This window comes from Macadamia integrifolia, chromosome 8 (assembly GCF_013358625.1).
Source record: "Macadamia integrifolia cultivar HAES 741 chromosome 8, SCU_Mint_v3, whole genome shotgun sequence".
Taxonomy (NCBI): Eukaryota; Viridiplantae; Streptophyta; class Magnoliopsida; order Proteales; family Proteaceae; genus Macadamia; species Macadamia integrifolia.
This window is the reverse complement of record NC_056564.1, coordinates 17,301,909-17,327,264: the sequence shown is the minus strand read 5'-3', so window position 1 is coordinate 17,327,264 and position 25,356 is coordinate 17,301,909. Positions and strand designations below refer to the sequence as shown.

Here is a 25,356-nt window from a genome sequence, read left to right as displayed (position 1 = left end):
GCGGGCGGCGGGGGAGGTGTGGGGTAAAGGTTATGCAGCGATTTCCTATGGTTTGGACGTAAGTTTAAAGGTATCACGCATGGTAGCCTCTATCTTTGGTTATGTATTTGATTATTTTGGTACTTTCTTTCGTGGCAGGAGGAATGTTGTCCGTCTAGCGCGGTCCCATGTCCTTTTAGATATTCCCATGGTCCCATGTACTTTTAGATATTCTTATATTTTAATGGGGTAGGACTATGACATGCCAAATATGAAAGTTTTGTTAAAAAATTATGGTTAGAGGAAAGCTCACCGGTCACGGCCCCTATGTCCAGACACAAAGGGAGGAGAAATGAGGCCCTCTTGTGAAATATAATAAACCCACATTTTGTTGATGCCTATGTGTGTCTTCTTATTAGTCCCATAGTAATGCAGGGCCATATGACGAGGGAGTGTTTTGTTTCCTTGATACCCTCTTACACAACCCTTTAGAAGGGGCTGCGAGGAGAGAAGATGCTCCTGCCCCTTGAAACTAGGGCTGTGTCTATACACAGGAACACGGACGGTACCGTATGCTTCCTATATTAGTGTGTGGGGAAAATATTATTTGTAGTTTAGACGGCCGGTGAAGGGAATGGGTTCCTTAACAGCCAACCATTTCGATTCATTTGGAGACAACCCTTATCAAGCAGTCAAACCAACCATTCACCGTTTGATGGATGTGGTTGGCACACCTTTGGTTTAGCTACATTTAAAGTCAAGACCTATCTCAACTAAATGACTCAACAATTAGATAAAGGATTTCAAAATTCTGATAGAGAAAAATGATATTGGGCTAATTTCACTCTTCTCACTAAATGGATAGGTGGTGATGTAGACAACATGTTTACAAAATTTGAGAATCTAATGAGAAGGTCATGTGTGGGTGTTTCAATCAGTCTATACCCGATTATTTCGGCTTGGCCTAATTGATTTCCATCAATTTAAGGTTATGCATTATTACCACATCTTTTAGTTAATCAAATCTCATGAATATGAATGGACATGTTTATATTCGGTTGATTGGTTACCGTTTTGCAATTGGAATCAAGTTAAACGAGCTAATCAGATTATAATCAATCTTTAAACAAGCTAATTAAGCTATAAAATGGATTGTAAGAAGTTATAAAATGAGTTGATCAAGTTATAAACGGTCTATGAACCTTCAATCCCATCCGATAACCAATTAGGCTACAACCAAGCACTGAATGCCAGTCTAAGCTAAACATCGAACCATCTACTAACCGGCCGGTTCCAATTGGGCATACTGGTGTGAGTCACTGTTTTTTTTTTTTTGGGTAAGAGTGTGAGTCATTTCTTGACACCCTTTAAAATACTAAGGACTTGGTGGTCTTGACACTTGAACAGAGACAACTCAGGTGGTCCAAATTTGGTCCGGTCAGGCCACGACCAATTTTTAAGTGGGCTGGCTAAAGGTTATGGTTCTGGCTTCAGGCCTCAGGCTCAGCCAATGTTAAATAGAATAGAGTATGAAATTCGACTATGAAAGAATAAAAAAAACGTTTCTCACATGACTTTCATTAGTATTGCTTAAAGATTCCTTCCACATTGATGCCGTGGATATCTCTCCCATTTCTATATTAGAAATTTAGGACCATTTGATAATGTTTCTGTCGTTTATGTTTTAAAAAACGATAGAAACATAAATTTCTATTTTTAGAAATAGAAGCGGAATTGAAAGTGTTTGATAAGTCATGTTTCTAGAAGTCGATAGTAACCAGCGAAAGAATGACCACGAGTCGTTTCCAGAAACGACGAAACAAGTAGAAATTTGTTTCGCCTGGGTCGTTTCTTGAACCATAAATAGATACAAATTTCAATTTCTATTTCTGAAAACAAGTGAAACAAAACAGTTTTATCAAACGGTTTTTGTTCCGTTTCTGGACACAGAAATGGTAAAAACGCATTTCTTGAAACGTTATCAAAAGGACCCTTAAGGTTTTAAAAAATAGAATTGGCTGATACGTATGGGAATTGAGATTCAAATCAGCCGAACTAATCCCGATTTAAGCTGCTTCGAACCAGCCTCACGGTTCATTTTTCTTGGTTTCCACCCAATCATATCCGATTCCGGCATGTTTCGGACCTATTCAGATCTGCTCGGAATTGTTTGGATTTACCGAAAATAGGGGTAAATCCAAATTCGTCCGTCCCAAACAGTCCGATACCGAGCCGATAAAAGGTCATATTGGAAAGTTTTGGGGACAAAAAAGTCACTTTAAGCGAACAAAAGAATCAAGAAGACACTCCATCATGTGGAAATGTCGGATTCCGGCCCAGTAGCCGGCGGGATGGTTGGTGGAGACTACTAGAGAGATTGAAAGGTTAGAGAGAGAAAAAACATTTCTCCTATCCTCTTGACTCCCAGAAACAAAGAAGCAAACAGCTCGTGTTCATTAAAAAATATATAAATCTCAAGCAGCGCAGTTGAAGCTCTCCATTGTGTTTTGGAGAAGCTCTCTGCGAATTGAGCTTGTTCAATCCATAATCTCTCTCTCCTCTCTCGTTAATTCTTCGTTTGTGCCTGCACATTCAGCTTTCTGTGTTTTTCAATCGGTTTCTCCGGCTGAGCGGAACTGATTATGGCATCTTTGACCATTCCTTCGTCGCCGAATTCGTTTCAGCTTCGACTAGGGTTTAGGTGCAGGAAATCTTCCTCGACCTTTCCACAGACGCATTTTCGTACGAATTCATATCGTCGAGTTCGTTGCCTCGCTGCCGCTGGAAGTGTGGCGGAGGAAGGTGATGAGATTGACCGGAATCCTAATGGAAATTCATGGACAAATTCAGACAAGTCGAATGATAGTTTCTCTGGATGGTTTGGTGCGGATTCCGGTGGCTCGCAGCGGAAGGGAGGGTTTGGAGGTGAGCTAACTTCTTCTTCCGTGGATTAATGAGTATAGTATTGTACTGTTGAATAATTTCTACCCTTTTTTTTTTTTGGTTCTGTTTACTGAACGAAGAAAATTATTTAACAGTAGTTACGAAAACGTGAAGCGCAAAGGGAAATAAAACTTACAGTAGACAGCTACCTCAAAACTCTAGCATCAATTTTAAGCGCATGAACTCAGTATACTTTCCTCGGTGTAACTGGCCTAGGATCGAGAGGAAACTAGATAATTGTAAACGTTAGCACCTGAGTTTGCTGAAAAATGTACAATCCTAAGACGTTGCATTACCTGAGTTTACCTTCTGTTGCCTGCCACATAATCTTTAGATTGTGAGAAACTTTTAGCCACGAAGCAGCGCAGGAGCTTCATATGTATGTAATTCACACTCACCTGGGGGAGCATTTGACCATCTGTGTTACAATCACCGAACTTCTCCTTTTGCTCTGAAGTTTCCAAAGGAACAGGAACAGCTTGATGATATTCTTCTCAAGCTCCTCTCAATATTTATGGTTTGAAATGATTTTTACTCAAATTCCCATAATAGGACTATAAATAATCCTAATCCCACCCCAGTATGTTACTTCTCATTTTTTCGGAGTGATTCTTTGTTTGCTTAAACTGTTGTCATGGAAATTCCTCCTTTTCACAAATGCTCCACAACATAATTACTACACAATGGTCCATGCTTTCCGAATGGCTTTTAAAATCGTTTACTAATTAAACATCAATACTAAATAAGAAAAGCCAAAAATATATTCCCAATTCAGAGTGATTCTCTCTGTAGACACTTCAAAGTGGATGAAAAGGTGGTTTATTGATCATTCCTTCCTGTAGTTCATTGAAATGTGGATGGATGAGGACTTCTAGATCCACTGTCTAGGCCTGTCTTCTCTTATTGCTTCGTCTTCCCAGAATGTAAACTTAGGTTCTCTGTCAAAACAAATGAAGTAAAAGAATGAAGCTGAGACAACAATGGATTTGTATGGTCTACAAGAGTTATTTTTCAGGTTCAGTTTGTAATTCCATTGACCCACATGAAACTGAAACTAAAGAAATAGAAGATAAAAGCCATGTAAAAGGAGCAAAAGAGGAGAGATAAGGTACATCATAATAATTTATATTTTCAGTACTTTTTTCTTTTTGGGTGGGTGATGGACTGTATTTGTAGCAGCCCAAGGATTTTTTCCACTGACTACATTGGTTATTTTCAGACCACAAAGAAGACACAATATTTTGAGTGGTTCAGTCCCCTTGACCTACATCCACTACCAAGTATTACACCCGCACTTGGATTTCCACTGACTGCATTGGTCTTCCAATGGTGCCCATAAAACTTTACACCTTTTCCCGAATTCACAACCAATCCAAGTGTTTTTAGAGACTCACACTTAAACCTGGTAGTTTCCTGGAATCATTACATACAAGGCTACAACCCAATCCTTTCTCGGAGGATCAGTTCTTCACACTTTCACAAAGTGAAGATGAGTTTTTGAATTCATAATACAAAGGCCTCTTTATAGGCAAATGGTTGAACGAATAAATCCTCTAATCTAGGGTAGATATACAAATGAAATCTCTTGATTCCCCACGGCAATGGCCTTTGAATACTCAAATCATAGTATAACAATGGTCTTCTCAAGTTTGGGTTTTCTCTAAAAAAAACACTTTCAGGATTTTCTCCTCTAAAGCTGCACCTTATTTCAATTCCCAAAACTCATTTACCTAGAGGTTTAAAATGTTATTTATATTCTTAAGTCCAATGGGCGGAATTTTAGCCATTGAGACAACTGCAGTTGACATCTGCTTCTCTCGGTCAACCTTGGTCAGAGAGCCGTTAATAGATTGTTTCCTTTTTTTTTTTTTTTTTTTAAGTTCTCTTTCACGTGGCTAATCTCAAAATCTCATGGTCAACCTCGCCTATCTTATGCGGTTGACCTCAAATAAAGAGGTCTGAAAACCAACTCTCTGTCACCCTTTGGTCGACCTTGATTATCCTACGGTCGACCCCAGGGTTCTTCGGCAATGCTTGTAAGATCCTATTTGATTCAGATTTGGGCTCAACTTCAGGTGGGTGACTTGGCCAACATGCCTAGTGATTTACACATCATGTCTTGGCCATTTTGACTTGATTAAAGATATTATTAACCATTCTAAAGTTCAAGATCAAGTCTCTGGTCAAGTACCACTTAGGAAAAATCAGGGTGACCACCATTTGTGAGGTCAACGTACAGTTTAAGCCATTAGTCCAGTTTTGAGGTTTGATTAAACCATTCTTCATGATATAGGTCTAAGTTGTGGAGGAATTGATACAACTTAGGATTCTAAGAATAAAATTGGTGAAAACAGATCCTAAGTCTAGAAACCTAAGAGTCTAGTCTTCACAACCATAATATCGTTGAAACTCAATGAAGATGCAGAGGCTCTGATTCTGAATCACTTGAGCTATTTAATGTTCTCCATTAGATATCATCTTCCAAATAATAGCCCTTGGAGTTACCGTTGTTGCTTGAAGCTTAGTGATCAACGCTTGCTTGGCTTCTCAAGATCATTGACCAGAAAGACCTTTCTTGTCAGAGTAATCCTTTGATTAATATCCGGAACAACATACACAATGAAGAACTAGCTTTTTCAACATTTAAGAACGATGTTAGAATCACTAAAATAATATTAGCTATATGCCATATTCCAGCAGGGATGTTAGGAGAGAATGGTGTCTCTCTTCCCCTCCCCTTCCACCCCTACCCCAACCCCAACCCCAACCCCAACCCCAACCCCACCCCACCCCCAAAAAAAAAAAAAAGAAATCCTGGAGGAGGGGATGGAGCCAGGTTCCCACTATGCTCCACCCCTGTAATTATCTCTATTAGATCTTCACATATAAGCTGCAAGAGCCATTTATGCCTCCTGTTATAGAAGTAAACATGTACAGAAGCAAATTGGTGGGCTCCAGTTCAATATATATTTATGTGTATATATATATATATATTCAATATTCATCTGCAGAATATGACATTTGGTGTAAAACATTTTAAAAGGCACATCTTTTTCTTGTCCATACCCATATTTCTTTGGAGCCCCAGGTTTTAGTAGACTAATGACACTTTTGTAGTAGTTTACTTTCAGGGCTTATTGGAGCAGGCATAGCCGGAGTTTTTCTTGCTGCTGGACTTTCTTTTGCATCCATATCTCTAAGCAAAAGGAGCACTTCTGGTATGTATGCATATATATATATATATATAATTTTTTCCTCTGGCGAATTGTCTTTTTTATGTTTATGATCAACAATTTATCTTCAACTGAGTTTTTGGTTCATAGGTTCTTTTTTCTTCATCGTGAACATTTGTTAGAACTGGTGTCCATCTCCATAATCCTTGTGCTAATTAGCAACATGAACTTCTCTAACCATATCTGAATATTTTAATTTGAACAGGAATGAAACCGCTGAGGCCTCTTCCTGCTGTGCAGCAGGAAGTATCATTAGCCTCAGATGACCAGGATGATAGAGTTGAAGTAGTCAGAAATGAGGACAACACTGTGGTGCCTGATGAGGGAAGCTTAGATGGTGATCATAGTCCTGAAAGCAATACAGGTATAATCAAGGATTCTTGTTCATATCCAGAAATTACTGAAGCTACTTCTGAAAGCAGTGTTGATGATAATATTAATGTGGGGACTTCATTAATAGAAAAAGTTGATTCGGCCCCCAATGGTATTGATGCCACTACAAATGGTTTCAGTCAAGATGATTTGCAATTTAGACCAACTGTTGATGAAATATCGATACCTTACAGCTCTAACCTAAGTTCACCTATAATGCCTGAATACAATGTAGTCGATGAGTCTTTTGATGCTTCCAGCTTTAAAGAGTCAGGAGGTGGCCCAGCGGCTGCTTTGCCAGAATTGGCTATGGAACTCAGTGTCGTCAACCACGTTAACCCGTCTGTTCCAGATGTTGATTCAACGGATCTTGATTCCTACTATCAGGAGGGAATTACTGTATTTGGGGACATTGAAAATTCCAAGGTTCCTTTGGATGTTTCTGGTTCTAGTCAACATATTCCTGACAAGCCTTTAGCTTTGGATGATTCAGTCACACCAAAATCGGATGTAATTTCAGATTCCCAGGTTGAGTCCAAAGATGTGGTGGACACAATAACCTCTCCTTCAACCAAGGAATATCTTGACCTCAGCAAAACGCTGCAGGATTCAAAAGAGGGCATTACTTCAACTCTAGAAGAGAATATTGTAGATGTGGCTGAGCCACTTGGAAAAGCCCCTCTGTCAGTCTTAGCTGATCCAAATGCAAACGAACCCAGTACGGATGATTATAATGAGACTGAAAGAAAAAAAGAGTTAATTGGGTCACCAATACCTGAGGGTTCATTCTCCTCTGCTGGTATACCTGCTCCATCATTAGTTTCTGCAGCTCTACAGGTTCCACCTGGCAAGGTTTTGGTTCCTGCAGTTGTTGATCAAGTTCAGGGGCAAGCATTTGCAGCCTTGCAAGTTTTGAAGGTAATGTGATGATCCCACATCTGCAATAACTGATCATTTTAGAGTTGCCTACTGCATAGGCTTTGTATTGAATAATTAAGTGGTGATTCTGTAAGTTGGTTGTTGCTATTCTTCAGTAAAGCTCAATTTTCAAGCATAGAATTGACGAGTGTTAGTCTATCATTACTTTTCCATTTACTTGTACAAGCAATCACTTGTGTTATATTTTTATTTGTTGTTCTGAGAGTGGCTTCTGAGTTCTGCTAGGCCGGCTGTTTGAATTTTTAGGGTGACGTCATTGTCCTCAGGCTGTCATTTCATCATCATGAAAATGCTTTTTTCCAAATATATCAATCAATTTCTTTGTTAGGTTGCTGGTATTATCCCTTTAAGGGGTATGAACTATGAAGTGGTGAAGGCCTGTCCACACTGCAATTGTTTGTATCTTTTTTTATTGTTTATCGACGACTATCATTTTTATCAAGTGACAAGTGTAAGAAATTCCATCCTGGTGGTTTAAAAAAAGGGGGGAAAAAGAAAAGAAAAGTAGGGAAGAAATTTACTGAAGTATGCACGGTTGCCAGAGAATGGGATTGAATTCGCCCTCACCATGTCTGCAGTGTAAGGGATATGAGAGGAAGTCTTCTTCTTTTTTTTTTTTTTTTTTTTGGGGGGGGGGGTGGGGAGGGGGCAACAATTGAGAAAAGTCATTTAAGTATTTGATTTCCTTGATCTTCACGGTATCCTTCCTCAATCGTGTTCCTTAAAGGTCTTTGATGGAGGAAACCGTACTTCTGTGGAGAAGATTTCAACTTACCTGGGTTAAAGATAAAATATTCTATAGTCTATTAACAAGGTTTGAGAATAACTCTTAGTTTTCTATTTTCTACTTTCAAAAACAATAAGCTATAGGATATGACTAGAGAATCTGGTCATGGATCAAAATATTGGTAGAGGGAGGTATATTCACTAGGCATCAGATACTACCAACATAGCTACTAAACTATGCTTTTATGCAGTTGCTTGTATTTGAAGAATGCATTTCTTATTTGGAGCTTACATTATGTATTCAGTCATAAACAAATTTAGATTGCACCTTCCCGTTTTCTGTTTTGCACATTGTCCTCTTCTGAATTGCACCTCTGATGGGGAAAGGCCTTAGGGAAGAAGGGAATAACTAGAATAGAAGGGGAAGGAAGGGATCACACAATTAGACATTGCACAAATCCAACCTGGGAGGGAGAAATCGCATAAAGGGGGGGGGGGGGGGGAATCCCACACAGCCCTAAGGCTCTCAAACATTAACTCAATTCATCATTCTTCAAATCTGAGAAATTAGATTACATTAGCTCCTCTATATAGAGAGGGCAAACCAGCAGCCATAACCTAGACTCCAAGTAGGACTAGACATTACATAATAGGGGTTGGACTCCAAATAGGACTAGACTAGAACTCCAACATGGAGTTGGTAACTAACTAGTCATTGACTAAAAACTGAAATAACAAAGGAAATAGACTCAAAACAGGACTCTAACTAAGCTAATGAATTAAATTCCGTTTTCCATACTTTCTACCCATATTTTAGGCCAATTAAAGTTGGCCCATTACAAAGAAAACCCATGGGATCAAAGGCTTAATACATACATAACCCAACCCAAGGCTTATTTGCAATAAAATAAGTCCATTAAGTGACTTATCTACATCAACCTCTAATAGCATGAATTACATTCTTTTCTTGGTTATGCACAAATTGCAACCTGGGTGACAAATAATGGGAACTTATGTCTAATCGTTATAGTTTAATTAAAGTTCACATTTGTCCTTTTCTTGGTTGTCACATGAGAAGGAAGCGTACTTAGGCATGGTTGAGTAAGGGATAGAATTCAGCTATATGATGAGGTTGGTGTCCTCCATGGATAGCACTCGTATCATATGACTAAGAGAAATCATCCTCATGTTTTTTCAATTTTTTTTTTCCTCGTCTCATCTTCCCATTTATTTTCATGTCTAACAATTGAACACCTTACTTAGTTCAGAAATGTGGTTCAGTAAGGTAAATTATGTAGTGTTCTGTTACCCTTGTTACTGAATGATCAGCCCTCTTAAATGAATGGTGGATACAGCTTGTTGTATCCCACAGTACTTCTCATGAAATAGATCTTTCTTTTGTGTGTGTGTGTGTGTATGTGGTGGGGGGGGGGTTAATCAACTGGAATTCGTATTTGAAACGGCCCCAAAGAATCGGAGATTTAGTTGGATACTGTTGCTATTGCTCTTGATATTAGTTTATCGCAATTTGTCAGTCAGTCAGTTGTGGTTTGATGAATAGCGAAACCAGTAGATGAATGGAATCCTGATGAATGTCGTCCAAAATGTTATGCCAATAAATCATATGCATATTGGCCCATATCAGTGTATCCATGTTGGTCTGTTACTCTTCCTACCTAGCTAAAGTGGTATTTGTTTTGTACTGCTCATACAAGCACAAGAACTTGATTTGCATCTTCTAAACTGACTTGTTAGCATGTTAAGCTTTTGAGAATTTAACTTATGTGATAATTAATTCAACTGTAGCTATCTGAAATGTTACCTTCTTATAGGTTATTGAGGCAGATGTTCAACCTGGTGATCTATGCACTCGCCGCGAGTATGCTCGTTGGTTGGTTTCTGCAAGCGGTGTTCTTGCGAGGTATATCTTTCTCTTATTTACATTGGTATAGTTGAACTCTTAGAATGAGCACCTGAATGCTTGTAATAATTTGTGCAAATTGTTGCTGAGCGGGTGAGCAGCACCAAGCAATGGCGAGCATTATATGGCTTTCCCTAAGCAATGTATGCTCCTCTGACAAAGAACTCCTGTCTTACAGGAACACAGTTTCAAAAGTATATCCTGCAATGTACATAGAGAATGTAACTGATCTTGCATTTGATGATATCACACCTGAAGATCCTGATTTTCCATCCATTCAAGGTGAGAAAATGCAACTAGTGCTTGATTCTGCATATACAGAACTGTGGGATTGTTACTTTTTGGGAAAATGTTTCCTGTTGCATTAACAGGTTTCTGTTGATGTGCGTTAGGGTTTCTAATACATTGCAATTGCAGGCCTGGCAGAAGCTGGACTTATCTCAAGTAAGCTTTCAAGACGTGATATGCTTTCTTCTATGGATGAAGAGCCAAAACCCTTCTTCTTCTCTCCAGAAAGGTGAGAACTTAAGTGCTTGTTTTGTTGTTCCATGAGCGAGGATGCTTCCTTAGGTCTAAGAGGTGGTTTGTTAAACAATCTCCATTTTCTTCTTGTTTTCCTTTTATGATTATACTTAAATCTCCTGTACTTTTGTCACTTCCAATGACTTCAGTGCATTTCTATGTTGGATTTCACAGAGTCTTCAGTTTGTTATTTGACATAGATTTATGCATTCTTCTAAATCTCAAGATTTATGCATTCTTCTAAATCTCATGGTTATACCTTTTTTTCTAATTTTTTGGTTAAAATTTTGCGATGCAGTCCCTTGTGTCGTCAGGATCTTGTGAGCTGGAAGATGGCCCTAGACAAAAGACAGCTACCAGAAGTTGACAGAGAGGTCATTCAAGTTTGTTAAATTAGTTTTCTTCTGCCAATTAATTGTGAGCTTTAGTGAATGTCTGACATATTCTGAATAAACTGATTGCCAGATATTGCATCAACATTCTGGCTTTATAGACATTGATAAGATAAACTCAGATGCATGGCCTGCTCTTGTAGCTGACCTATCTGCGGGAGAACAGGGAATCATGGCACTAGCCTTTGGTATACTGTTCTTTTCCATTGTTGTTGCTTAGATTATGGTGGTTGGATATTCAGTTTGGGAATGAATATTTAAAATGCTCTGATTTCTCTGACAGGTTACACGAGACTTTTTCAGCCAGATAAGCCAGTCACAAAAGCTCAAGCTGCTATTGCTCTTGCCCTTGGTGAAGCTGCTGACATTGTCAGTGAGGAGCTCACACGTATCGAAGCAGAGTCGATTGCTGAAACTGCAGTTGCAGCACATAGTGCTTTAGTTGCAGAAGTTGAAAAGGATATCAATGCAACTTTTGAAAAGGAACTTGCTATGGAAAAGGAAAAGATAGATGCTGTCGAGAAGTTGGCTGAGGAGGCAAGGCTGGAGTTGGAAAGGTTGAGAGCTGACAGAGAGGAAGAAAATAGTGCTCTGTTGAGAGGACGGGCTGCTATTGAGGCAGAAATGGAAGTTCTCTCACAGTTAAGGCATGATGTAGAGCAGCAGCTGCAGATCCTTATGAGCAACAAGATGGAGATATCATTTGAAAGAGAAAGGATTGAGAAGCTTAGGAAGGAAGCTGAAAGTGAAAACCAAGCAATTGCCCGTCTACAATATGAACTGGAGGTTGAGCGGAAAGCATTGTCCATGGCCAGGTATGAGCAGCAGTCTCTCTGTTTCAAACTGAGGCACTTTTGTCTTTATTTCCTAAATAAAATAATTCTCTGACGGGTAATAATATTAGGTTCTGTAATATCTATGTTGATGATTATATATATTTGAGTTATGCCATCATAATTATATCTCCTTCAGTCTTTTAGGATAGATATATCATATATACAGTATCTTGGATCTAGGGACTGAGAGTATAGTCTATAATATGGATCTGGTGTGCTTTTGACTTGCCATCTGTTATACCAAGGGTGTGGTGACTGAGATATAGATTTGGTTAGTCAAAGGTCAACTAGATCAATAATTACCGTGTATTCCTGTTATATATTTATCTAAAGGTGAGAAAATGATTTAGTAGAGCTTCAAAAATTAATGATAATTTCAGATGTTATCACATGCACTATGCTGAGTTCTGTGTATGCTGATCTTTTAGCTAGGGTCTATGCATCTGTCTTGCCTTGATCTGAACATGGGACACATGGCAAATGATTGGGGCACCAGACCCTTTATGGGTCCTATAGGCCCAGCCTCCAAGCCAAGACTTTCCTATGGTAAATTTCTCCATATGCATGGATGTCTGAATCAAGGAAAACGTTTTTCAAATGGGAAAATTTGCTACTGTCTTCTTCTTAAATTTTTAAAATGGGAAACATGATATAGCAACAGTATAAAACCAAACTTCATGTTTCTTACCATAAGAGATGGAAAATACCTCCCCTCCCCTCCCCCTTTCCCTGCTATGCTAGGAAATTGGGAGAAGTAGCTTGGAGAAATGTCTTGACCTCTTGGGTGCCCCCACCGCAGTTGACATGTCAGAGGCACTGTCTAGACCTTTTTCTGATTGGTCTTGGGACAAATGCTCTTTAGTAGTTCACATTGCCAAAAAATGGTATACCCAGTGCACGAGGCTCCGGAAATTGCGGGGTCTGGAGAGGGTCATACTGTACACAGCCTTACCCCTGCTTTCCGGAGAGGCTGTTTACCGACTTGAACCAACAACAACTAGGTCGCAATGGAGAGCAACCTTACCGTTACACCAAAGTCCGACCTAGTAGTTCACATTGCCAATTGATAGATAATAATATCCTTTGGCCGAGCCAATTTGAGGCCAAAGGGAATTAATATTACATTCTCTCTCTCTCTCTCTCTTTATTTATTCTTGGTTGTCCAGGGCTTGGGCGGAAGATGAAGCAAAAAGAGGGAGGGAGCAAGTGAAAGCTATAGAGGAAGCTAGAGAACGTTGGGAGAGGCATGGCATTAAAGTAGTTGTCGACAAAGACCTCCAAGATGATGCCAATGTTGGTGTTACATGGGTTGAGGCCGGAAAGCAGTCTGCAGTTGAAACTGTGAACCGGGCTGAGAAATTGGTGGACAAACTCAAGGCTATGGCACATGACCTCAAAGGTAATGGCAAAGCAGTGGTTGAGAAGATAATCCAGAAGATAATCTCCTTAATTGCTATTTTAAATGAGTGGGCCGCCACAGCCGCCAAAAGGACTGGAGAGATTCAAGGAGCTGCTGTTTTGAAGGTGAGTGAATCCACACAAAAGTTGCAGCAAAACACAGCAGAATTTAGTTCTGCCCTCCAGGATGGTGCAAAGAGGATTGTAGGAGACTGCAAGGAAGGTGTAGAGAAACTTACTGATGGTGCAAAGAGGATTGCAGGAGACTGCAAGGAAGGTGTAGAGAAACTTACTGATGGTGCAAAGAGGATTGCAGGAGACTGCAGGGAAGGTGTAGGGAAACTCACTCAGAAGTTCAAGACATGAAACTTTTCTTAGTACTATTGTTTGTATGGGGTGTTAGCTGTTGAGAAATGAAGATGTATTCTAATTTTCAATTTTGCTGTCCAAGACATACGGGGATCAAGTGATTTATCTGTTTCCTGGAGGGAAACAGAAACTGTAATCCGAGTACCCTGGGAGAATGAATAAATGGAATAAAGAAACAGAGCTGATTTTTATTGGCTTTTCCACCTAAAGAAGAGTACAGCTAGGACACTTTGTCTCAGTTCTGTTGCAATTGCCCTACCCAATTTTAAAATTGGTTCAGTTGATTGAAAATTCAACTCCATGGCCAAGAACACCTGGTTATAGACAAATTAAGAAGATCACACGTAGGCTCTCTTTGGTTAGAAGTAGGATTTTTTTAGGTATTGGTCTCCGATTAGCTGTATTGATATTGGTCATCACCGGTGGTACAGAGAGAGTGTAAAGGCTATTCAAAAGGGTTAACCAGTGACCATCACTTTCTTGTAGATTTTTTAGTTACAAGTAGAAGTTCAGCTGATCAGTGATGCGTTAAAATCTACCTGAGACTAAACATTAGCCAATTTATAAAACAAACCATGTTATGGGTTTAGAGGGAGAAGGCACAGACGCATAGCAGCCACCTGCAAAGTTGCAAGTTGCAATAATCTTGTGAGAAAAAGCGAACACTAAGTTAGTCCCACATCGGTTAGAGTTAAAAGAGGCATGGCAGGAGACTTCTATAAAATCGAAACAGAGATACATAACAAGGCATACCTTTCTCGGCCTTTTGGCTAAGATCAAGTGTAGTATCTGTTCTTATCAGTTTAATATCTGATACGTGGGTCATTGACCCGCATGATATTAAATTAATTTTTCTAGGGGGAGGGCCCATTAAGGTAGCTTGCTGCCTGGGTTCTCAAGCGTCGCCCATGCGTTGCACTACTGCACGGGCCTGGCGCACCCCACCAAGTCAGTGAAACGTTTGTTTCTGTTACGTGTAGATGTTTGTCAGGCAGGACTTTCAAACATGAAGCTCGATCCAATTCGGCCCAAACAAAATTACTATTTTGTTCCGAGGCGGAGAGTGAATTGGGATGATAATGATTCATATTTTTCTTGAGTTTCACCTTCGTCTTACTTTTTGACCTTTGCTTTATTGATCAAGCGTTACTAAGCCAGCGGGACGTTGGAATATCTTAGCCATTGCTATTATAGACGGGAGGGGAGAGGTTTTCTTAGTAGGAAGAAATCAATTTCAGCGCGAGGGTGACTTACAAAGATTAGAGATAAAAGGAGTGGATTACAATTATGAAAACAGTCTTACCCTTACACGTCTAAATAATCAGTCTTGCACGAAACGGACAAAGGCTCCCGACCATCTGTAAATTGGGGGAATGACGAAAATTGTCTTCTTTTCTCTTGTAAAGAGAATGTTTTTTGCCTTTTTCTTAGAAAGAGAACTTGGGTGTCATGAATGAGCCCAAAATGTTGGATTTTTTTAACTTGATAACAATATGCTAAAAAAGAAATAAAAGTGCACTACCATTAGCATGGACGTCTTTTCACGGGTGGTGTTATTTTTTCCCTTGAAAAAAGAGGTTGTCTTGTCCATTTGCGAGCATCTAACATGGTTATTGTCGGTGTACAATGTCTTGTATTCTATCGTAGTTTAATCTAGGGAATACTGATGCAGATGCCTCGATAGACAAGACGGCGATCCCCCACTATGTAATGGGGGTGTATGTGGCTACGTCCTGCACAAATTTTTCATTTGAGGACAGGTTTATACTTTTCAGATTAGGATTTTTCCCTATATATTTATAAAGGGATTTATTTCCGTTGTAATGCAAGTAATATTGAAAGGTGTAAAGACAAGCGTTGTAACCCTATTCTCTATTGATAGTAAAATAAAATCTCATCTCACCAAAGACAAGCAATCTTATTGAACCTTGTAAACCTGTGTGCATTATTTGTTCTTATTTTTTCATCATCTTCTGCATCGTTTTAAGGTTGCATTTCTACAGTTAAGTCCCATTTTTAACCAAAATTTGACTCTTTTTTGCATCCAAATGTACTCCAAACTTTTTTGGACCAATGGCTGCCAAATAACTAGATGTTTGGGGGCAATTACTCTCTGCATATTAAAACCTCAATTTGCTAGAATTGCTGTTTGGTTTCAGTGTTTTTGACAAATAACTTGTTATGAGCTTCCCCAAATAAAATTCCCTCTTTTTTAAATGTTCATTTTTTATTTTTTAGTCTAAATTTAGCTTTTGCCTTAAACCAACTAATAGTGGTGATGCTCCTGAAATACTTGTGGTCTTTTGAGTTCTCACTAGAAGCGTTCCTAGAATGATGTATATTCAATCCTTTCATCTCAATGAAATTTCATTTTTCTTGTGATAAAGAAATAATTCCATCAATCATATCTTTCCACCTTTATGAACTCACTCAAGATCAAAATACCTATTTCAGAGCACCTTTTGGAGTAAAGCATACGAGTCTCCGACACCTACCCTGATTCCCGACCGTCAAGAAACTAGGTCTCCCAAGCTTCCTACCCATCTCAATGAAACTAGTTAATGTTACCCTTTACCAGTCTGTACCCAGTATACTGAACCTCGGCAGATATTTGGCCTTCCTGGTGGCCAGATATCTGCCAAGTTATAGCGCAGTTTGATCTTAAGCTTCTATTTTGAGGACAAAATGAACCCCCAACCCAACAAACATGGAGATTGAATCCATTCATCAACAAAAGGGAAAGGGAATTTACAGGGGAATTCATCCAGGAAGGGCGAAACGCCGAAACCCATAGCACAAAACCTAGCAATCAAGAAAGTGTGCTTGCATATGATGGTGAAAACTGGCAGGTAGCATCATCAATTAGATACTGAAACGTTTAGCATTCAGGCTTGATAATGCGCTGAGAAATTCCAAAGCTCGAAGAGAAGTTTTAAAACCCAACCGAAACCCAAGTAAACATTAACGAAGGAAACTTCTGTGGTTATGTAATACCGAGCAGGGATTGGGGTGTGGCATTGTATCAGCCAGATCATCAGTATCGGCAAAACCAAATACTGATACCTGGCCAATCCTGTATCAGGTATCTGTATCACATTAAGGATGATAAAATCATTGGCCAATCTTTATCATATCCGCAAAAACAGACACCATCCCTGTACCGATCTCTATAATCATGGACCCAAGTCCTCCCAATAAATTGGTAAAAGAACACACTTGAAGCTCTGCTCAGAAATCCTTTGCATTTCTCACATCACATTAGGGCAGGACCCTAAATTAGTGTTGGTTTAAAGGATTCATCATCGCAGTGGTCTGCTTACCACCACTGTTAAAGCCTGAAAGTAAAAAATCCCGACAATCACATTGTAGATCAGCTTCTTGGTGAAGTAATCAGTGTATGATTAGAGTAGATAACACAAGACAAACTTAGTTAACAACTTACTAGTGCAGCATGCAATTTCTGATTCTAGAATAAAACTAAAAATTTGGGAGGCTACTGTTCTCCATTTCAAATTAAAACAAAATGACTCCAGTCAAAATTTTGTTCCCCATTACAAATAATGAAAGCCATGATAAGCAAGCATCTCTACCAGTCTACCTACTGATCTTTTCAATAGATTTAAGATGGTTGCAGGCACAATTGATGAATACCCTCACTTTTTCTTGTGATCCACTCCAGCAGACCTGTATAAAACCATCAAATCAAAGACCATAAGAAATAAGAAATGAGACCAAAATGAATAGAAACTGGAATATAAAATCCTTGGTTGACTATTTAATATGTGGGGTCATTAAAGGAGTGCATGTTTGGTTTACAGACCATTAACTCATGAAATAAAATATTGGAAAGTAACCTCATCTTGCGGAGAACATTAGACATCTCCTCACGCTTCTTCTTTGCTCTCTTGTGAGTGCCAAGCTTTCTCTTTGCTACTTTCAATGCACGCTTGTCTTTCCCAACCTTGAGAAGCTCAGTGATTCTCTTTTCATATGGTGCAAAACCAGCAACTTCCCTGATCAGGTTCCTTACAAAGTGGACTCTTTTACTGGTTTTCTGAACGAAGGGTAAATGAATTATCGTGTTAATAAGTCGATCAATGCATAAGTTAAGTGAATTAAATCTCATAAAGTGACAGCAGTAAGGTTGTTCCACTGCAAGTGGTCACGGGTTCAAGTCGGAAAACAGCCTCTCCGCAAAGCGGGGTAAGGCTGTGCACATTATGACCCTCCCAAGCACCTGCAATGGTGGGAGCCTCAAGCCCCAGGTATGCTCTATTTCAAGTGACAACATCTAAATCCATCTTTCAGTAGGAAACATGTCCATGTCCATGTCCAAACACACAGGCAACCAATTGTCAAGTGCATGATTTAAGGAATCGGTATCGATCCCAATACCATACCAATACGTGACCGGCATGGATGGCTGATGTGGTACGCAATGGGATTTTTATGACAAAAAAGGGTTATTGATCTTGTCTCAGCCTGATCAGGCAGATGTGTATCAGCCAGCGGCAATCAATACTGCAAACTCAGTCCATGGTCAAGTGGAAACTGACAGATCCAGCTGCTATAAAATGTATCAAGGATCCAGTTCACTACTACGCAACAAAAGGTTTGGACATATCCAGTTTTGATACTCTCCTCATCACAATATATCTGATGAGAATTAAGGAGGTAAAATAGAGACAGATAAGAAGCAAGAGTAGCAGATAAGCAGCAAGTACAACATTTTACCAAGTCAACTTGATCACAAAAGGGCCATAGATAAGAAGCAAATAGAGGCATAACTCGACAACTTTATACTAATTTCACTTACTCCTTTCCTATTAGATGGACGTGGGGCCAATTCCTTCTTGGTGACAATGTGGCCTCTGTTCTGACCCACAAAGAGTCCACTCTTTGGCTGTTGTGGAGCCATCACCTGCTCCAGCCAATTCATAACGCAAGATCAGACCAAGGACAACAAGGTTAATTATTTAGTTTCTTTCTTGATAAAATCTAGAATATTATCATCATAAACCAAATCACCAAACAAATAACAATGCTTGAAATGGTATTTTAGAGATGCTGCAGTTTCAATTGGAGTGAAAAAATAACAACTGACCAAACACAATTCTAGCATGTCGTTGACATGAATCCACATCTAATAAATAAAAGTTCGCTGAATGTGAGCACAAGCACAGAGAACCATGTACAGATATTGTTCAAAAGAAAGTGTTAACAATAAAAATACATAGCAAAAGCACAGAATAAAATGCCATGAATTCTAATTTCTACGGAAAACACAATTAAAAAAGCGGCATTTCACATCTCAAATGGCGACGAAGGAACCTGCAAACCTAAACCAAAATCAACATTTGAAATAGAATAAAAAACCGACGATTAAACCCTAAAACCGTGAGGTTTAGCACGAAATTTATATGGAAATCTTCGAAACATGAAAGAAGCTTATGATGTTCGAAAAAAAATGGAACGGATCCAAAAGGTAAAACCCTTACCGCTCGATGTGCTCCGGTGAAGATCCTTCAAGAAATACCTCGACTGAATCTGCAAAAGAAAGAACCAATTCAAACTCCCGATCTAAAACAAGAGGACGTAACCAAGGGATTTTTCGAGTCGCATCTCACCTGCGAAGAGAATAGAAGTAGAACTAGGGTTTGGAGAATATGCATTATTTATGCGATTGTGTTGATGAGTAAAAAAGTTCTAGGTTGAAGGGTAATTTGGTCCATAGTGTTTTTAATTCATCTTATGACTATTTTCGCCCTAGAACTGAGAAGTCCGATAGTCCTATAGTCCTATAACAGGATCCTGTCGGCCGTCCAGCGGAGTCGGTCACCTTTGGAAACCGATACGGGTCGGTAGGGTTTTGCCCTTGATATTTCTAAAAATCGGATTTGTTTACTGTTTTATTCCTATGTTAATCGGTTTGATTCTAATGTGGATGGTTTGATCTGATTCAGTGTAAGATTTTGAATGCAAAATCAAAATTGAATAATTTAATAAACAGTTTCATATGTTAAAACTAAAACCATTCGTAAACAGTTTATTTTCTAATCTTTTATTCAAACAATTTTTTTAGTTCACAAATTTAAGTTTCATATGACCACACGGAATGGGGTTTTACTTATGAAGTTCTAGAAAAATTTGGGTTCTCAAGAACATAGATTGGGTTGATCAAAAAAACTATAGAAAATTGTTGGTTCTCAATGGTTATGGAAAGTGGGCCAAAAGGTTATTTTAAATCTACCAGAGGCCTCCGTCAGGGTAATCCATTGTCTCCCACTTTATTCATTATTGCGGAAGAAGTTCTTAGTAGAGAGATTAAAAAATTATTTGCGGAGGGTCATCATCTTCCTAGAGGATGCCCAGACATCTCACACAGCCTATTTGCGGATGATACTATTATATTTATAAGAGGATTGAAGTTTTTTTTGAAGCAGATCATGGGATTTATTAACAGGTATGAAAATGTCTCTGGCCAACTGGTGAATAAACATAAAAGCTATTATATTATTAGTTCCAAAGTTTCAGAAACCCATACAATAATTGAATGCGAAAATTAAAAATTGGATTCATGAGATCACTTATTCCACTAAATTCTCTAAACCTTTATCTTTGAGAGAAGATCTTATTCTGCAGGTATTTAAGTTAAATCCTATGATAAGACTATTGTTCTTATTTATTGGTGCTCTCCCTCTCCTACTATTAAACTGAATGTGGATGGTGCTAGCAAGGAAAATCGGGGCATTAGTGGTGGGAGAGACATTATTAAAAACAACAATGGGAATGTTGTTGTGGCATTCTCCAATTTCTATGGGATGTGTTCAAATTCAATGGCTGAGTTAAGAACCCTTAGAGATGGATTGAGATTGTGTGGGGAATTGGGTCTCTCTGATTTTTATGTTAGTTGTGACTCCTCATTGATTGTGAAGCTGGTTACACAAAGATTCTGTAATTTGTGGAGCTATTGGTATTGGTTGCAGAAATTTATCAACCTCTACGATTCTCTAAGAGCCCACTTCTCATTTTCATTTCGGGAAAGCAATCAAGCAACAGATTGGCTAGTTAATTTTGTTTGTGAGTCTACAAAAATTTTGATTTTCTATAGTGATGATCTTCTTCCAGGTGATCTTAGTTGCATCATTCGAAAGGGTAGAGCTGGTTTACCAGTCTTTCAAATGTAATAGTTATTTTATAAGTGTTTTTCTTTTGGTTTTTGAGAGTAATAGAGTAACTTGTCTCTCCTGGGTTGGGGTAAGGTGGGTTATGTCCCCTTGTTTTTTTATTATTAGTTTATTTTTTAATCAAATTCTAGGGGCCATTCTGGTCCCAAATTATAGGGGTAAAAAAAAAACATTGAATTGAATTATTTATTATTATTTGCTTTTTTAATAATTATTTAATATAAACTTAAATTTTGATTGAACTGCTTAAACTTACTATGTATATATTAATCAGTTTAATAATTTATTTAAATGATTTACCAACGGTTTAAAATTTAAACCAAAATCAAATCATGGTTTCAAATTCAAAACAAAAATTGAACCATTTAATAAACGGTTTTCACTGTTTCAGTGTAAACAATCTCGATTTCAAATTCACATCATTAATGTGTCGTACCCTTTTACGGGATCAACAAAGTATCGTGATCGGTGGCTAGTGATACCGAAATGGGTGATCCGATACCAATACCTCAAACCATGGAGCGAACCGAACCTCTAACCAACTCATAGTAAATGGTTTCTCTCTCTCTCTCTCTCTCTCTCTCTCTCTCTCTCTCTCTCTCTCTCTCAATAATAAGAACCGTATTAGTCCACTTAGATTGTAATCATGGTTTCGACTATCAGTATTTTGTCGACCATATCGGTCGTATTGTATTGGTTGAGATTGATATCGATGTCTGATCGATCTGGGTCAGTTACCCATATCATTTAAGAGGTAAAGTAGTAAAAAAATGTACCTGTTTTGAAAAAGTGATGGGCAAGAGTGACCAATACACACTAATTCGATCTAATTTGGATCGAAATCGATAGATACCAATACCTAAATCCTTGATTATAATTGATCAATTTTATTTCTTATATGTGAATACATTTTCCATGAAGTAAACTTGTTAGAACAGCAAAAGTAACTCATCATATGTTTAAGGACGGAGTTTCCCTTCATCCAATATGAAAAAAAAAAACCTCTTAATCCAAATACCGTCTTTGATTGAACTGAGAAAGAGTATTTTGAATCTTTATAAATAGGAAGTAGGGACAGAAATTAGTGATGACATCCACTCAATCATCTGGGATGAAGATGAAGAGATTCTCTCTTAACCATGGAGTAAAAAATCCCTCTCATATGGTTAAAACTAATTTTTGGGTTGAGGTATTGTTTAAGTTCAAATATTTTAGACCTAGGAGTTTAAGTTTAGGGAACCAAAAACTCAGGAGATTTGGGCCTGGATTACGCTTTTCAAGCCGTGGGCTGAACTGGATAGGATTGGGATTTCTAGGCCCATTGTATGCTTGAGTTTCAAAATCCCAGTCCAGCCTAGCCCATTGCACTCCTAGTTGGACCCCTTCAATATTGGAAGCCCTTATATATGGTCCCTAATGTCGATTGGCCTAGTCCATTCCCTTTGAATACCTAGTGGATTTAAATCAAAGAGAAAATATTGAAATTTCAATACTACAACTAATATATATAAAAGGAGAAAAGAATCCTACCCTTTTCCATAGATAATGCTCAAACATAGGTCGATACAAAAAGATCATACTACCCCTTTTTTTCCTGATGCTTTTGTATGTCCTCCCATTGGTATGTGCATTGGCGCAATGGCCATACAAGGGGACGAGGTTCTCTTGCCCCGTATGGAAATAGAAACTACATTTGATTTGGTGTATTTTTTCATTACACATAAATATCTCATTCATAACATAAATTTATCATTGTTTATCTCGTTTCCTCCTCTCTCTCTCTCTCTCTCTCAATTATCATCACTCCTTCTTTATCACATATGAACTCTTTAAGAAATATATAGGAAGGGGTTTGTTGTTAGATTGTGTGGTCCTTGCCCCAACGTTGGTCCAATGGGAGCATACATGGGCATTTCATTTTAGCTCTCATGTGAGAGGGCGTAGGGGGTGGCTTCACTTGTATATGTAGGCACACTTGAAGAGACACACACCTGCCTCACCTTAGTTGGCATATCTTGGCTTGGCACATAGTTAATAAATATGCATTTAATATGCGAATTTTTGTTGTACCCAAATATTTAATTGTTGAATTTTTTTTTTTTTTTTTTTCCGTATAAAATGTAAAATATAGAAGCATAAGCATTATTATGGGATGGGCCTTTGCATTGCATCAAGATCAAGCAGTGAAGTGATAGATAGTATTGTGTTGGACTAGATTAGGTTAAACCTAACCCAATCAAGGTCCATCAGGGTTGGGTTGGGCTAAACCTAATAGGGTTAGGCCTGAACTGAGATATCCCAGTCCAACCTAGGGCTGGGCCGGGCTTGGGTTGAGTGAAGAGACCTTAGGGTTGGGCTGGGTTTTTAAAACCTAGCTCAACCCAGCCCATTGACACCCCTACTACCTTTGTTTCTTTCCCTTTTAAAAAAATCATTTAAAAACTAGAAAATATTTTTATTTATTGTATTTGTGATGCTTGTTTATCTCCTAAAGATAATAGATCTTCTGCACATATGGGCGTACATCTTCAGCGCCTACACTTATCTCTTTTGTTTTCATATATACCCCTCTTCACCCTGTAAATAACATAATGTGAGACATGTGTTGATGTGAGATAAATGTTTAGATGAATGTATATGCAAAGCACACGTGGGCCATAACCCAACTTTATGGCACTACTCAATTGAGAGCATGTTTGAGTGTTGATAAGTGGATCAACTCTCTTGAAGCGCATATTATTTTCTTAAGTGATGGGATCCGGCAGGCACGGCTAATTGTCATGGGATCCGGCAGGCACGGCTGGTTATGGATTTGAGAAAGTGACCCCGATTGACTCTTTTGTGAGCCTTGTAACCCCTTATCAAACCCTTACACACAAAATAAATAAATAAATTTATACTGAGATGATTCAATCCCATATCCCGAATCCGAAATCCGAACCCCTCCCTCAATCTCTCTCTTCTCAATCCTTGTCACACATTTCAATTCTTATCACACATTTTAATTCTTGAAAGAAGGAAACGATTTTTATGCACTTTGGTGCTATCCTTTCATCCAATTAGAGACAAAAATGGCAAAATGCAAACTCTTTCTCTCTCCCCTATCTGACGGTTGAAGTAACTGTCGTGAAAATACACAAAACCACCTAAAAATATATGGGAAAAGAATTGTCCAGATGGAGATTTCTTGTATATACCGTCTCACATCCCACATTATTTCTCTTCATTAAACTCTCATGTGGATGATTCGATTTCTCACGTCATCATCAATGAGAATCTCCAATTTAATATTTTAGCGATTCCTTTCCCAAAATATATATAAATAAATATATATTTTTTAAGAAATAAGAAACCATAGAGATAAAATTTGCAACAATATAAATCTTAGAGGAATCCCAATTAAGTTGCACTATTACAATAAATTGGTCACATGTTTTAAACTAGGAAACAACCTCTGCAAAGTATGAGGGAAGGCCACGTATTTTTGCCTCTCTCAGACTTTGTGGTAGTGAGAGTTTTGTGCATTAGAAGAATCTCGATTGGCATATCATATTGACGTAGCCCATACTCAAAACACGACCCATTGGGGATAACTCAAATAATAAAATTTAGATCTTGAGCACCTTTGTAATTATGTAGGATTGGGATCCTCTCTAATGATTTTTCTTCTAATTTTTCTCGAACCTCTCACATGCACTCATCAACACTTGGATACATGCAATCCCATATGATCGGCATAGAGTATGAGTCGTTGGAGTTTGGATCCCAATACTTGTTGAAAACCCTCTAAATTTTTAAATTACGGTTGACAGGTGACACAATAGTAGGCATTACAGGTGACACGATAGTAGGCAAGTGGTGGGATCTAGCTCATTCCCAACGACTCATCTAAAGGTTGGAAGGAGTTGGACAGACACATATTATTGGAAAAATTACATGATTACTCACTTTTGGGTTTCTTTTTACAGAATTACCCACAAAAAGTTTTGGTTAACAAAAATACCCAAAATTGGGTATGGATTTACAAAACTATCCACCCAAAGTTTCAGTTAACAAAAATACCTAAAATTAGGTTTGGGTTTACAAAACTACCCAAAATAGTGAGTCTTCATCTCCCACATTTAATCATGTATTTTTTTATTATTGAAACTTTGAGTGGGTAGTTTTGTAAACCCAAACTCAATTTTGGGTATTTTTGTTAACTTAAACTTTAAATGGGTAATTTTGTAAAGAAAAACTTAATTTTGGATATTTTTGTTAACTGAAACTTTTGGTAGATAATGTTGTAAAGGGAAACCCATAAGTGAGTAATCAAGTAATTTTTCCCATATTCTTATTCTTTGGTGGGTTAGTGATGGGTCTGATACGCTTTACCAAAAAAAAAAAGCTTCAATATGTAATTTCTGAACAGTAAACAAAGTTCATCCTTTTTACCGAATTACCCTTTCAAGGCAAGCTAATTGTTTTTTGTGAAATCATAGGAAGCTAATAAATATTGAATAATGATGATATCTTATAAACTACTAAGTCATTCGAAAT

General features: G+C 38.3%; 2 protein-coding genes and 1 non-coding gene across 6 annotated transcripts; 2 read left to right on the top strand and 1 right to left on the bottom strand.

Annotated features, from left to right (window-relative positions):
- The first annotated feature begins 2,299 nt into the window (after positions 1-2,299).
- LOC122086682 lies at positions 2,300-13,839 on the top strand. 4 transcript variants are annotated; one of them, XM_042655667.1, is made up of 11 exons: positions 2,300-2,904; positions 6,054-6,140; positions 6,361-6,519; positions 7,048-7,445; positions 10,025-10,113; positions 10,292-10,395; positions 10,531-10,630; positions 10,934-11,009; positions 11,101-11,215; positions 11,311-11,842; positions 13,030-13,839. In XM_042655667.1, the coding sequence occupies exons 1-11, from the start codon at positions 2,622-2,624 to the stop codon at positions 13,625-13,627; spliced, it is 2,541 nt and encodes an 846-aa protein (XP_042511601.1). In that variant the 5' UTR covers positions 2,300-2,621; the 3' UTR covers positions 13,628-13,839. The 4 variants fall into 4 exon arrangements, with proteins under 4 accessions (XP_042511601.1, XP_042511599.1, XP_042511602.1 ...); XM_042655668.1 differs by having other exon boundaries at positions 2,301-2,904; positions 7,357-7,445; XM_042655665.1 differs by having other exon boundaries at positions 6,361-7,445.
- Positions 13,840-14,379: 540 nt separating this feature from the next.
- LOC122087800 lies at positions 14,380-14,575 on the top strand. Its single transcript, XR_006142868.1, has one exon. It is a non-coding gene; the product is annotated as a U2 spliceosomal RNA (small nuclear RNA).
- A 2,433-nt stretch (positions 14,576-17,008) lies between these two features.
- Positions 17,009-19,335, bottom strand: LOC122085574 (60S ribosomal protein L36-3-like). Its single transcript, XM_042654053.1, has 5 exons — positions 19,258-19,335; positions 19,129-19,177; positions 18,447-18,551; positions 17,485-17,684; positions 17,009-17,314 (listed from the first exon to the last, which is right to left on the bottom strand). The coding sequence occupies exons 3-5, from the start codon at positions 18,546-18,548 to the stop codon at positions 17,284-17,286; spliced, it is 333 nt and encodes a 110-aa protein (XP_042509987.1). The 5' UTR covers positions 18,549-18,551; positions 19,129-19,177; positions 19,258-19,335; the 3' UTR covers positions 17,009-17,283.
- Between the last annotated feature and the right edge of the window lie 6,021 nt (positions 19,336-25,356).